This window comes from Chiloscyllium punctatum, chromosome 33 (assembly GCF_047496795.1).
Source record: "Chiloscyllium punctatum isolate Juve2018m chromosome 33, sChiPun1.3, whole genome shotgun sequence".
NCBI lineage: Eukaryota > Metazoa > Chordata > Chondrichthyes > Orectolobiformes > Hemiscylliidae > Chiloscyllium > Chiloscyllium punctatum.
The window spans coordinates 32,476,162-32,491,743 of NC_092771.1; the positions used below are offsets into that span (position 1 = coordinate 32,476,162).

At 46.1% G+C, this 15,582-nt stretch overlaps 1 protein-coding gene across 4 annotated transcripts in view; it reads right to left on the reverse strand.

Moving 5' to 3' along the window:
• Positions 1–7,571, reverse strand: part of usp3 (ubiquitin specific peptidase 3) — a 209,889-nt gene extending 202,318 nt beyond the window's left edge. The window contains exon 1 of one of the 4 annotated variants that reach the window (XM_072553325.1): positions 7,072–7,570. In XM_072553325.1, the coding sequence (XP_072409426.1) occupies positions 7,072–7,162 (91 nt within the window). In that variant the 5' untranslated portion in view covers positions 7,163–7,570. Of the gene's footprint in view, positions 1–6,122; positions 6,581–6,835; positions 7,028–7,071 lie in introns of those variants that run through there. The other 3 variants (XM_072553326.1, XM_072553328.1, XM_072553329.1) reach the window with 3 other exon arrangements.
• Between the last annotated feature and the right edge of the window lie 8,011 nt (positions 7,572–15,582).

The following is a 15,582-nucleotide window of genomic DNA, read 5'->3' on the forward strand; positions in this document are numbered from 1 at the left end:
CCTCCCCCCTTACTTACCTCCAAGGCCCCAAGTGATCCTTCCATATCCGCCACAAATTCACCTGCACCTCCACACACATCATTTACTGCATCCGCTGCGGCCTCCTCTATATTGAGGAGACAGGCCGCCTACTTGCGGAACATTTCAGAGAACACCTCTGGGACACCTGGACCAACCAACCCAACCACCCTGTGGCTCAACACTTCAAGTCCGCCTCCCACTCAATCAAGGACATGCAGGTCCTTGGACTCCTCCATCGCCAGACCATAGCAACAGGACGGTTGGAGGAAGAGCGCCTCACCTTCCACCTAGGAACCCTCCAACCACAAGGGATGAACTCAGATTTCTCCAGTTTCCTCATTTCCTCCCCCCCTTGTCTCAGTTCCAACCCTCGAACTCAGCACCACTTTCCTAACCTGCAATCTTCTTCCTGACCTCTCCGCCCCCACCCCCACCCCGGCCTATCACCCTCACCTTAACCTCCTTCCACCTATCGCATTTCCAATGCCCCTCCCCCAAGTCCCTCCTCCCTATCTTTTATCTTAGCCTGCTTGGCACACCTTCCTCATTCCTGAAGAAGGGCTCATGCCCGAAACGTCGATTCTCCTGCTCCTTGGACCTGCTGCGCTTTTCCTGCAACACATTTTCAGCTCTGATCTCCAGCATCTGCAGTTCTTCCTTTCTCCTAGCTGGGTAAGTGGGCCAAGAAATGGCAAATGGAAGTTAATATAGTTAAGTGTGATGTCTTGCATTTTGGAAAGTCAAATCAAGTAAGAGTTTCATAATGAATGGTAGAGCCTTAAGGAGTGCAGTGGAACAAAGGGATCTTTGAGTTCAGGTTCACAGTTCTCTGAACGTGGAGTCACAGGTCGACAGTATAGAAGTTGGGAAGTTATGTTGCTGTTATACAAGATGTTGGTGAGGCCGCACTTGGAGGATTGTGTTCAATTTTGGTCACCTTGTTATACGAAGGATGTTATTAAACTGGAAAGAGTACAGAAGAAATTTACAAGGATATTGCCTGGACTCAATTATCTGAGTTGTAGGGAGAGGTTGGACAATCTAGGACTTTTTTCTTTAGAGCGTAGGAGACTAAGGGGGGACATAATGGAGGTAATGAGAGGCATAGATAGGGCGAATGCACTGAGTCTTTTTCCAGGGTCAGGGAATAGAGGATTAGAGGGCATCAGCTTAAGGTTAGAGGGAAAAGAATAAAAGGGAACATGGCAGGCAACTTCTTTTACACAGAGGGTGGTACACATATGGAATGAGCTGCATGAGAGAATGGTTGAGGCGAGTACATTAACACTTAAAAGGCATTTGGATAAATACATGGAAGGATGTGGGCGAAGTGCAGGGAAATGGGATTAGTGTGAATGGACATTTTGGTTAGCATGAACCAGTTTAGGCCAAAGGGCCAGTCTTTATTCTGTGGGACTCTACAACAGTAGGGTAAGAATGGGGTAAAGAGCTCTTTTAGAGAAGTGGTATAGACGAGTGCCCCACTCTCTCCCACCACCTATGCTGATTGAATCTATGACACATGGAATGAATGCCTAGAGGTGCACATTATGCTGCACAAGGTCTTTCAAATGCTGAACAAAATTATGGATCTCAATTCTGTGATCTTAAAGGTGTACTCTACGGAAATGAAGATACCACTGCCTAATTTACTGTTCCCATTCACTGTTATATCACAGGGACACAGTGTCACACCACATGGAAACCACAGTAGCATTACATTATTGGGAAATACCCATTTAGAATGTTAAGGATTACATTACAACACACTCACCTTTAATTAACAGTCAGGAAGAACTGTTGAAGTCAACAGTACATAATCATCAGTCCTGTCATTCTACTTTGAGCAAAATTTCATTAAGTCCTTGTGTGAGGTTTACCAGATCAGTTAGCTAGCAAATGTGTTAGGGGAACCATTCAAAATTGAAGCCAAAATAAGCCACATGGGATGAAATTTCAGCTCTGCATTTCCATTCCAAAACATCATAAGACATTTAAGCTTGAGGTTAGAACAAACTTGTATCATTAAAATAGTTCCAAAACCCAACACATTCTAACCCTTAGAGCAATAAGATGGTACTATTTTCTGGGTCTGTAACTTGTGAAGGAGCAAAGATGACCTTAGTAGAGTGATGTGCTCTTTCTGTAGGATGTGGGAGTTTAGAGTGTGTTTCCGTGTTACTGATGATTACGTCTGCAGGAAGTGTCTTTGGTTGTAAATCCTATCAGATCGCATGGATGGGTTGGAGCAGAAGTTAGAGACAATGAGGAATTTACAAGAGCTGGGGTTTGATGGATGGCAGTTCTAGAAAGGAGGAAAAAGCTGCAGATACAGTCAGGTAGATGAGTTAACACCAGGAAAGGTAGGAGGAGTAGGCAGGTAGTGGAGTCTTTTGTGGCTATTCCCATCTCAAATAAGTATGCCGTTTTGGGAAATGTAGGGGGTTTTGGACTCTCAGGGGAACGTAGCACAAACAGCCAAGTTTCTGGTATCAAGACTGATTTAACTGTAATGAGGGGTAAGTAAGGTTCCAACTGACCGATTGTTATAGGGCTCTCTCTACTCAGAGGCACAGACAGGTGTTTCTGCAGCCAGCAGCGAAAAATGAGAATGGTGTGTTGCCTCCCTGATGCCAGGATCAAGGATATCTCAGAGAGGACGCATAATGTTCTCAAGGGGGAGAGGGGCCAGCAGGAGGTCACTGTACACATGGAACCAATGACATAGGATGGGAAAGTCTGAAGGGAGAATATAGAAAGTTAGGCAGGAATTTAACAAAGAGGTCCTCGAAGGTAGTAATATCTGGATTAGCCCCAATGCTACGATCCAGCAAAGGTAGGAATAGCAGGATAGATCAGATGAATGCGGGATTGAGGAGATGGTGCAGGGCAGAAGGGTTCACATTTCTGGATCATTGGAATCTCTTCTGGGGTAGAAGCGACCTGTACAAGAAAGATGGATGGCACCTGAATTGGAAGGGGACTAATATACTGGCAAGGAGATTTGCTAGAGCTGCTCTCAATAAAATGGAATCCCTACAGTGTGGAAACAGGCTCTTTGATCCAACAAGTCCAAACCGAGCCTCTGAAGAGTATTCTCCCCAAACCTAATCCCCTACTACTCTATGTTTACCCCTAACGAAAACATCCCTGAACACTATGGGCAATTTAGCATGGCCAATTAATTTAACCTGCATATTGTTGCATTGTTGGAGGAAACCAGAGCACCCAGAGGAAACTCACTCCAGGAAGAACGTGAAAACGCCACACAGTCGCCCAAGGCTGGAAGCAAACCTGGGTCCCTGGCACTATGAGGCATTTGTACAAACCACTGAGCCACCATGCTGCTCAGGAGGATTTAAACAACCAAGGTAGGGGAATGGTACACAGGGAAACAGTGAGGGAAAAGATCAATTTGAGACTGGTACAGTTGGGAAAAGGAGTCAGTCAAACAATCAGGGCAGACAGGAACAAAGCAGAAAACAAGGTAGGACTGAAATTAAATTACATTTAATTTGAGGCCTAATAGGGAAGGCAGATAAAATCAGGGCATGGTAAGGAATATGGGACTGGGATATCATTGCAATTACAGAGACGTGGCTCAGGGATGGACAGGACTGGCAGCTTCATCTTCCAGGATACAAATGCTATAGGAAGGATAGAAAGAGGGGCAAGACAGGAGGGGGAGTGGCGTTTTTGATAAGGGATAGCATTACCGCTGTACTTGGGAGGAAATTCCTGGAAATACATCTAGGGAAGTTATTTGGGAGGAATGAGAAATAAGAAAGGAATTATCACCTTATTGGGATTACATTACAGACCCCCTAACAGTCTGCGGGAACTGAGAAATTTGTAAGGAGACTTCAGTTATCTTTTAAGAATAATAGGGGTCTTAACTTTCCAAATGTAGACTGGGAGGATGAGCTATATGGACTTCAGCAAAGGGTTTGACAAGGTTCCTCATTTACCATTTACTAGTTACCAAGGTTAGATCTCATGGAATACAGGGAAAACTAGCCATATGGACACAGAACTAACTCAAAAGCTAGAAGACAGAGGGTATGGTGGAGGGTTGCTTTTCAGACAGGTGACCTGTGACCAGTATTGTCCCACAAGGATCAGTGATGAGTCCACTGCCTTTCATCATTTATATAAATGATTTGGATATGAACATAGGAGGTATAATTAGTAAGTTTGCAAATGACACCAAAATTGGAGATGCAGTGGACAGCAAAGAAGGTTCTGGATATAGGTTTGCTCACTGAGCTGGAAGGTTCACTTCCAGAAGTATTGTCACCCTACTTCAGGGGCCTGCTGATAATTCCTCTTCTATTTATATGTTTGGGTTGGTGATGTCATTTCCTATTCTTTTTGTCAGAGGGTGGTTTCAAACTCTACGTATTTGTTGATAGAAGCATGGCATTCTAACCGGAACTCTAGGAATTTTCACATATGTCTCTGTTTGGCTTGTCCTAGGAAGGATGTGTTATCTCAGGATAAATGAACATCAACTAGCCACAAAACAACATGACCGTCTCTCTCTCTCTAGTATCCTCACATACCGATAAGGAAGGACACCACTTCGACTGGGACAATATATCCATTCTAGGACAAGCCGAACAGACATGCACGAGAATTCCTAGAAGCATGGCATTCCAACCAAAGCTCTATCAACAAACACATTGACTTGGGCCCCCATCTACCACCTCTGAGAAAAAGAACAGGAAATGACATCACCAACCCAAAGAAACCCAAACATATCAATAGAAAGCAGGAGTTATCAGCAGTTTTTCGCCCAGAGGCCCACTCAAGATGTTACCTAACAGGGTAACGCAACGTCTGGAAATGAACCTTCCAGCGTAGCAAGCAAACCTACATCCAGAACCTCAACCCGAGCATCAAATCTTCTCAAAACTCAGTAAGCAAAGAAGGTTACCACAGAGTACAAGATCTTGATCAGATGGGCCAATGGGCTGAGGGGACTGAGGTGCACAGATGGGGCTCAATTTAGATAAATGAGAGGTGTTGCATTTTCAAATTAGAGCAGGACTTTGACACTTAAAGGTAAGGTTCTGTGGAATGCCGCTGAACAAAGAGACCTTGGAATGCAGGTTCATAGTTCCTTGAAAGTGGAGTCACGAGTAGGTAGGATAGTGAATGCAGTGTTTGGAATGCTTTCCTTTATTGGTCAGAGCATTGAGTATAGGAATTGGGAGGTCTTGCTGAGGCTATACAGGACATTGGTTAGGCCACTTTTGGAATATTGCGTGCAATTCTGGTCTCCTTCCTATCGGAAAGATGGTGTGAAAGATGGGATTCCGAAAAGATTTACAAGGATGTTGCAAGGGTTGAAGGAGAGCTACAGGGAGAGACTGAACAGGCTGGGGCTATTTTCCCTGGAGCCCGAAGGCTGAGGGGTGACCTTAGAGAGGTTTATAAAATCATGAGGGACATGTACAGGATAAATAGACAAGGTCTTTTCCCTGAGATGGGGAAATCCAGAACTAGAGGGCATAGGTTTACGGTGAGAGGGGCAAGATTTAAAAAGGGACCTATTGGGCAACTTTTTCACACAAAGGGTGGTGCATATATGGAATGAGCTGCCAGAGGAAGTGATGGAGGCTGGTACAATTACAACATTTAAAAGGCATCTGAATGGGTATATGCATAGGAAAGGTTTAGAGGGATATGGGCCAAGTGTTGGCAAATGGGACTCTATTAGGCACGGAGGAGTTGTGCCTATGACTCTTGTGTTCCTTATTTCCATAGTGTGCAACTGTAAACGGTAGCTCAACACACAGATCTCATCTTGAAACATTCATTCAATTACAGTTTAGATGAAGTCCCACAAACTTTCAGAAATTTTACACACTAGCACAACAGACAAAATAAAGCTGTCTCAGCACAAATCTGAAAATTTCAGACATTCTATGTCATATCAGATTTACAAAGGCACAATAATTACAATGATAAAAGATTTTGAGTTTTAAAACTATCTTATAGTACTATCTGAATCACCAATATTCGTCATACATAGCAGACAAGAAAATGTTAAGCGTTTAAAGCTGCTAACAATCATCATAGAAAATACTTCACGTCACTTAAATTGAAAATCCCATTGTATTTCTTATCCCCTTGCTGGGGCGATTAGATCACAAACCCATCCTGTCTCCAGAGTTTTATCATCGCATAGAATTCCATGTCCAAGGTTGTCTGAGCTGTATGCAGCCTGTTGTGCCAGTTTTCAAACAAAGAATACAATTCACGGGGGCGATTCCCTATTAAAACCAAAGCAGGTCTTGAGAACAAGTTCCTTACGGACATTGCACTGGGCGGCTCAGACAATGGAAACAAAAGGCCTAACATTTTAGCTAAGGAAAGCCAGTCTGCTCCGACTTTAAAACAGTACCAAATGCTTTCCACAAAGGAAGTCATTCAGAAGTCGAACTGGTTCAGTTTATTGTTTTGTAAAATAAATCTTCCATGTCCGGGATAAACAGGAAATTAAATGCTTGCCGCTCAATCCAGGCTGTATTGATATAGGACGTGGCAAAGATTGTAGGGTTAACTTTATAAAATACACATTGGCTCAGCTCATTAATGTTTCAAAACAAAATCGCCCATCTTAAATACAACTTCGAGCTAGTTTCAATCCAATCCCCTCCAATTTGCTGAGGAACATGTCAGATTGATGCAGAAGAACCTTCCGAGGTGCTCACAAGTTCAAGACAAACTGGTCCTTCCAATGAGAGCTCCGGTCTGAGATTCACCTCAAAGGTAAACTGTTAAAAAAATCAGTTTCACAATCCCCTACCTCCCTGACAAAGAAACTCAATCCAGCTTCACAATTCCTTTCCCACCCTGTGCAGCCCAGGCCTACACGGCAGCCTGTTGTGGGCTGGTGTTTCTGGTGCTTTGAAAACCGGGCGACGAGCACAGGGGTGGGGTAGAAGCCAGCTGCTCTTTCACACACACAGACACACAGAACAGGGAGAGCGATTGATAAAGTGCGGTCAAGTTGTGCAGAGAGCGGAACCGTGCGGCACTCACCGGCACAACACCAGGAGGACGGCGAGCCGCTCGGGAACCTGGTGGAGTCGGGCACGATACAGACGCTGCTCGCCAAGTGGGGGCACTCCATGTCGGCGGGGCCTGAGGCCGAGGCCCAGGCCAGGAGAGAGAGAGGGGGGGAGGGGGAAAGCGGCGCTGCTTCTCTCTCTGTCTGTCGGGAGTCACTGCCGGGGGAGGGTGGGCCGGCTGGAGGAAGGGGCGGAGGCCGATGCGGAACTGTCTGCCAGCGGGGCCGCTTTCTTCCCTCTCAGGCCGCCATCTTCCGGGCCGAATCACAGTGCACCTCCAGCCGCCGCCGCTGGGCCTCGGGTACTCGGGGGGGGGGGGGAGAACGGCAGTGTGAAAAGGAGCTAGGGATGGATCGTGAGGAGGAGGAGGAGTAACTTATGCTTCGAGTCCTTGAAGCCTCCCCCTCTCTCTCTCTCTCTCTCTCTCCCCCCGCCTGGCTATCAGCTGGGGCGATGGTGCCTGTCGAGTGGCCGCCGCCGCCTCAGTAACGGCTGCCCCTCTCCATGGCAACTGGTCCCCCCGTCACAATGCACCCACCTCACCTCCTGTTTCCATGGCGACATGGGGGGTGGTGGGGGGGTGACAATGACCTCACAATGCTTGGGAGATTGAATGTCAACACAGGGCTTGGTGGGGGCGTGTAATAACAAGGAACACGAGGGTTGTTGGAGGTGACCAGAGTGACAAGGCCAGGAGGACTTTGGGAGCAGGGGTAACTAGCAGGGGCAATCATTACACGTTGGACGTGTATGACAATCAGGGTTAGTAGGGCTCCCAGGGAAGTTGGTGACAGGAGCAGAGCAGTGATAGAGTTGAAGAACAAGAGGTTCCAGGTCTGATAGAGGTAACCTGCCTTTTGAGATAGTTGGGATCATGTTGTAAATGGCCTAGGAACAGCCTGGCTCTGAACATCCCTTGACCTTTTGGGAACCCAGCTCGAACCAGAATGTATGCACATATTTTGAGTCTGGGGCCATGTGAGAACCTGGAACCAGGACAGTGCTACCACTGCCTCAGGTCTAGTGGAGGTGTTCAGGTCAAGGAGAGTTTCTATAGGCTTTGAATAATGCATACATTAGTGAGTTCCTGAACCTGAGACAACCTAGGTATGACCATAGTTAACTGGGGCATGGAGACCGTTATTGTGACCAGGAATAATTAGGATTTAGAGAAGTGATAGAAAATCTTGGTGATTTACTTATCCTGAGGGACATTGTCATCACTTGGTGAAAAAAAAGTGCTAAGTGGAGAAATTTCCAGCTTTGATGTTGCTTCTCTGCATGCCTGAGGAATTCCTGCCATGGTAAACACATGGTAGTATGATAAAGTACAACAGTAAACTACTAGAATTCTTGAAATGCTGTGAAATCAGTTTGCCACATGGGACCATGAGGACAAGGGCAGGTTCAGGAACTCATGCCTTTATTGTTCCTTCATCTCAGAACATTAGGCAATGTATCAATTAACAATTCCTTTTGGACAAACACTGAGTGCAAAGGACCCTGCACACTGTAACCTCAAATGCATTACAGAGTAAATGAAAAACAATTGGTGAGAGTGTCAGGGAGTAATATATTGTCATGTTTTAAAAAGATAAACACTTCGTGCACTAAAGTATTTCTATCATTCTTTCTATTTTCAAACATAGCTTCACAGCCTTTGTAAGTTCATTATTCCTGCTGATTTTGCATGAAATCAAAGAAAATAGTAACTTTAAAGCTGTAGGCAAACAGAAGGCTTGAAGAACACAGCAAGCCAGGTAGCATCAGAAGGTGGAGAAGTCAATGCTTCAGCTATTAACCTTCTTCAGGACTAGATATAGGGGTAGGGGGAGCTACAGATAAAGAGAGAGAGAGGGGTAGGGTGGGGAGAGTAGCAGAATGGTGAGGTAGTGACAGGTGGACACAGGTAGTGAGTACAACCTAGTTGGTCAATGGGAGAGATGAATCCGGTTGGTAGCTGAAAGGAAGGAAGGAATGGAACGGAGCCAGGGGATGGGTGGAAAGGTTATTTGAAATTAGAGAACTCAATGCTAAGTCCTCTGGGCCGTAGGCTGCCCGGGTGGAAGATGACATGGTGTTCCTCCAATTTGCGGTCTGATTCACTGTGGTAATGGAGGAGGTCAAAGATGGACATGTTGGAGTGGGGGGGGGGAAATGAAATGGGTAGTGACTGGGAGGTCAGGCTCGCCTTTTCGGGCCAGGTGAAGATGCTTTGCAAAATGATCACCTAGTCTACGTTTGGTCTCACCAATGTAGAGACAAGGAACATCCTGTTTAAACCAACCAAATTTATTACCCAAAATAAAAGACACCATCAATTTCCTTTGATTCTAACAATCTTAAACCCAAACTGAACTTTGAGATAAGAGCCCAAAATTTGTTATGGACCAGACCAGACCCCCCTCAAAATATTTTAAGAAGGTCTGTTCCAGATGCAATGCAGCTAGTCAAACTATTTAATGTTACGCAAAACATAATTTGTTCAAACACTGCAGGTATAATAAACTAAAGAAAGAGGAAGTTAGAATAATTTAACTCTATTGGAAAACTTAACAAAATAATAGATATAATAACTATTACTGATTAACTGTTCCAATATAGTAACATCCTAGAAACACACTCCATGGCGAAAAGGAAAATTCGGAGAGAGTAGCAACCAGGAGACATTCACTGAAGCTTCAAATTGTGTTGAGACCCCAATAGCGTCTGCTTTAAGTTAAACCTAAAACCCAGAAATCCTGATATGTGAGAGCTGGCCACAGCTGTTCAGGCTGTTTTGAAAAATAACCCAAGGCCTCCAGGCTGTTTACTCCTGTGGTTCTGCTAGACTGCTCGGTGCCACTGCCTTACAACCTCACTTCAAAAAAACCAGGACAAAATAACTTGCTAAGTTCACAGCATTGTCACACCTCCCCTCCCCCCACCCTTTGAAAGAAATGAACCATCAATATACAAAGATGGATTCATTTTTTAAAAATACCCTTAGTCTTACTCTATTAGTCCGTTACAATAAATATACATTGCATTGACTCTTAAACATGCAAACATTCACTACCACAATCTATTTCAATCTGTTTACTTCTGCTGCCGAACATCTCCATCTTTCTTCATCCGTCACAACAACTCTTCAGCAATTCTGTTAGCTAGTTTCGCCATATGTGTAGTTTTCAAATTGAATGGCTGCAACAATGAGCTCAATCCAAACAGGCTGGAATGTTTGTCCTTAAATTTCTCAAAAAATATTAATGGGTTACGATCAGGATGTACAATTATCTCAGACACATTACTGGCTGTCTAAATGTTGAACTGTTGTAACTCCAACACCAAGGTCAAGGTTTCCTTCCTAACCACGGAATATTTGATGAGTATTCAATTTTCTAGGAAAATACCCAATCGGTCTTTCTATTGACTCTTTGACTTCTTGTCAGAGTACAGCATCAACCCCCACATCACTCGCATCAATAGTCACCTTGAATAGCTTTGCATAATTAGGTGTGGCTAACACTGAGCAGTGGTTAACACAACTTTCAGGCTGTCAAATGCCTTCTGACAGTCTGCCGTCCACTGAAATTTTCTATCCTTCTTCAGGAACTCAGTAGTGGAGCAATCACACTGCTAAAATTTGGTACTGACTTCCGATAAAACCCACTGTATCCCAGAAATCATAGCGCTGCCGACTTCATCGATAGTACGGGAAACTCCCCAACAACCTTTGGCTTCAGATTCTGTGAGGCCATCTCTCCAAGTCTAATAGCATATCCCAGGAAGCTGACCTGGGCTTTTGCAAACACTCTTAGCCAGGTTGATCACCGAGCCTGCTTCCCGAATTCAATCGATCAATTCCAATCGATTCTGCAAATGTTCCTTCCATGTATGACAAAATCACCAGGTTGTCAATGTAGACCACATAATTGGTAATTCAGAAATTGTTAAAATGGAGATTTGAGACGGCCCAGGGAATCCCTTGTGGACTCAGACCTGTAAAGCCTCTCTCGGTTCTTCTCAGAGATCGTATTGTTTGGAAGTCTGGAATAAAAACCTCTTACAGACAGTTTAGTTTAATTTTAGTCATCTCCTTTATTCACTAATTGCATCACTGTTACAACATAACACTGATACCTATAAGCTAAACTAAGTTCTAAATACCTAGGAGAGTAGGGTAGCAGATCTTCAAGTGCCCCAGCAGGCTATTCCAATGTACTGATACAAAGTGGCTTCCTTTATACAAAAGTTTTTTGAAAAAATTGCATGTTCTTAATTAGATAACAGTGAAAGACAATAATTCGTAAGGAAGAAAAGCTAATTGACAGATCTGTGTGTGCTTGACTGATCACTCCTACAGGCCTTGAGCTATCCATCATGTGGGAAAAACATACTCATCTGAGTTAAGCGCCTGCTAGCGAGATAAGCTTCTGTCATAACAAGGTACTAGTCTGAGCTCATTGGAGAGTCCATAAGGTAACCTTGCACAGCTCGCTTGTCTGATACAATTGTTTTATGAAATGGTTTCTTAGCAAGGAGGGCAAACTTTGGACTATAAAATGGCTGAAATGTTACTGCAAGATTGTATTCAAAATGATATATTAGTCTCAAATTAAGCATGCTTTCTTGTCAAGTTTGTGATTCAAATTCAAATAAGACATAAGATCTGATTAGTTAGAATTCACAGTGGGGCAGTCATTGTCAGTAAAAACAGCAAGGAGAAAGTGAGGACTGCAGGTGCTGGAGATCAGAGCTGAAAATGTGTTGCTGGAAAAGCGCAGCAGGTCAGGCAGCATCCAAGGAGCAGGAGAATCAATGTTTCTGGCTTGAGCCCTTTTTCAGGAATGAGGAAAGTGTGTCCAGCAGGCTAAGATAAAAGGTAGGGAGGAGGGACTTGGGGGAGAGGCGTTGGAAATGCGATAGGTGGAGGGAGGTCAAGGTGAGGGTGATAGGCCGGAGAGGGTAAAAACAATGACTGCAGATGCTGAAAATCAAATACTGGTTTAGTGGTGCTGGAAGAGCACAGCAGTTCAGGCAGCATCCAACGAGCAGCGAAATCAACGTTTTGGGCAAAAGCCCTTCATCAGGAATAAAGGCAGTGAGCCTGAAGCATGGAGAGATAAGCTAGAGGAGGGTGGGGGTGGGGAGAGAGTAGCATAGAGTACAATGGGTGAGTGGGGGAGGAGATGAAGGTGATAGGTCAAGGAGGAGAGGGTGGAGTGGATAGGTGGAAAAGAAGATAGGCAGGTCAGACAAGTCAAGGAGACAGAACTGAGCTGGAAGCTTGAAACTAGGATGAGGTGGGGGAAGGGGAGATGAGGAAGCTGTTGAAGTCCACATTGATGCCCTGGGGTTGAAGTGTTCCGAGGCGGAAGATGAGGCGTTCTTCCTCCAGGCATCTGGCGGTGAGGGAGCGGCGGTGAAGGAGGCCCAGGACCTCCATGTCCTCGGCAGAGTGGGAGGGGGAGTTGAAATGTTGGGCCACGGGGCGGTTTGGTTGATTGGTGCGGGTGTCTCGGAGATGTTCCCTAAAGCGCTCTGCTAGGAGGCGCCCAGTCTCCCCAATGTAGAGGAGACCACATCGGGAGCAACGGATACAATAAATGATATTGGTGGATGTGCAGGTGAAACTTTGATGGATGTGGAAGGCTCCTTTAGGGCCTTGGATAGAGGTGAGGGAGGAGGTGTGGGCACAGGTTTTACAGTTCCTGCGGTGGCAGGGGAAAGTGCCAGAATGGGAGGGTGGGTCGTAGGGGGGTGTGGACCTGACCAGGTAGTAGGCCGGAGAGGTCAGGAAGAGGATTGCAGGTTAGGGAGGCGGTGCTGAGCTCGAGGGATTTGACTGAGGCAAGGTGGGGGAAGGGGAAATGAGGAAACTGGAGAAATCTAAGTTCATCCCTTGTGGTTGGAGGGTTCCTAGGTGGAAGATGAGGCGTTCTTCCTCCAACTGCCATGTTGCTATGGTCTGGCGATGGAGGAGTCCAAGGACCTACATGTCCTTGATGGAGTGGGAGGGGGAGTTGAAGTGTTGAGCCCCAGGGTGGTTGGGTTGGTTGGTCCGGGTGTCCCAGAGATGTTCTCTGAAACGTTTCGCAAGTAGGCGGCCTGTCTCCCCAATATAGAGGAGGCCACATCGGGTGCAGCGGATGCAATAAATGATGTGTGTGGAGGTGCATGTGAATTTGTGGCGGATATGGAAGGATCCTTTGGGGCCTTGGAGGTAAGTAAGGGGGGAAGTGTGGGCGCAAGTTTTGCATTTCCTGCGGTTGCAGGGGAAGGTGCCGGGAGTGGAGGTTGGGTTGGTGGGGGTGTGGACCTGATGAGGGCGTCACGGAGGGAGTGGTCTTTTCGGAATGCTGATAGGGGAGGGGAGGGAAATATATCCCTGGTGGTGTGGTCCATTTGGAGGTGGTGGAAATGACGGTGGATGATACGCTGGACATGGAGGTAGGTGAGGACCAGTGCGGTTCTGTCCTGGTGGCGGTTGGAGGGGCGGGGCTCAAGGGCGGAGGAGCGGGAAGTGGAGGAGATGCGGTGGAGGGCATCTTCGATCACGTTTGGGGGCAAATTGCAGATTTGAAGAAGTAGGCCATCTGGGTTGTACGGTATTGGAACTGGTCCTCCTGGGAGCAGATGCGGCGGAGACGAAGGAATTGGGAATATGGGATGGCATTTTTACAGGGGGCAGGGTGGGAGGAGGTGTAGTCTAGGTAGCTGTGGGAGTCGGTCGGTTTATAGTAAATGTCCATGTTGATTCGGTCGCCCGAGATAGAAATGGAAAGGTCTAGGAAGGGGAGGGAGGAGTCTGAGACGGTCCAGGTGAATTTGAGGTTGGGGTGGATGGTGTTGGACAGAACCCCACTCATCCTCACCTACCACCCTACCAACCTCCATATACAGCGTATCATCCACCGTCATTTCCGCCACCTCCAAACGGACCCCACCACCAGGGATATATTTCCCTCCCATCCCCTATCAGCGTTCCGAAAAGACCACTCCCTCCGTGACGCCCTCGTCAGGTCCACACCCCCCATCAACCCAATCTCCACTCCCGGCACCTTCCCCTGCAACCGCAAGAAATGCAAAACTTGCGCCCACACCTCCCCCCTTTGTTACCTCCAAGGCCCCAAGGGATCCTTCCATATCCGCCACAAATTCACCTGCACCTCCACACACATCATTTATTGCATCCGCTGCACCCGATGTGGCCTCCTCTACATTAGGAAGACAGGCCGTGTACTTACGGAACGTTTCAGAGAACACCTCTGGGACACCCAGACCAACCAACCCAACCACCCCGTGGCTCAACACTTCAACTCCCCCTCCCACTCCACCAAGGACATGTAGGTCCTTGGACTCCTCCTTCGCCAGACCATAGCAACACGACAGTTGGAGGAAGAACGCCTCATCTTCCGCCTAGGAACCCTCCAACCACAAGGGATGACCTCAGATTTCTCCAGTTTCCTCATTTCCCCTCCCCTCACCTTGTCTCAGTCAAATTCCTCGAACTCAGCACCGCCTTCCTAACCTGCAATCCTCTTCCTGACCTTTCCACCCCCACCCCCACTCCGGCCTATCACCCTCACCTTGACCTCCCTCCACCTATCGCATTTCCAATGCCCCTCCCCCAAGTCCCTCCTCCCTACCTTTTATCTTAGCCTGCTGGATACACTTTCCTCATTCCCGAAGAAGGGCTCATGCCCGAAACATCGATTCTCCTGCTCCTTGGATGCTGCCTGACCTGCTGCGCTTTTCCAGCAACACAGTAAAACCAGCAAGTAAGTTAAAGCCTTATCAATATTACCTCTTGCAGAGTTTGTATACCAGTAATGGCTGCTCAGAATCATTAAAAAGTCTCAAAATGCAATCAAATTCAATCCATAGCAAGTAAGCACTAAGAGTTCATTTTTTACTGGCACCAACAGTCTCAGCACTAAAATGGTCTCTCTCTCTAGTGTCCTTTTGAACTCTCAAGTCAGCAAATGTTTTTTTTCTCACTGTGTCTGCCCCGCTTGCAAGGGGTAGTAAGAATCCATTATAGTGGACAAGAACCAACCATTAATTACAAAGCTTTTGATAGTACGAAGTTTCGTTTCAGGGTCAGATTAAAAATCTGTTATTAATTTCACAAGGGAACGGCTGTGAATGTTATCACTTGGTGTCCTATTCACACAGATTCACCGATGCTAAGGCAAATGTTCTTAATTGCCTTACAGCATTCTGTTATCACTTGGTGAGCACAGGTGTCCCTATCTTTAGCATTCTTTAAGTTCCCCCCTTTTTCTGAGCCTTTCTGCCTGTCTATTTTCTATTGCAGTAAATGTGTAAATTCAGCATTACATTTTAGTCTAAATGTTTAAAGACAAGTTTTGAGGCTATAGACTTTCTCAAAATGACTTTCTTGGATGGTCTTTGAAATGTGGCTGGTGCATTTTTCATAACAAATGGCATGACTTTAAATTGGTCTGGTCAGTTTGGTGTCACAAAAGCTGAAAAT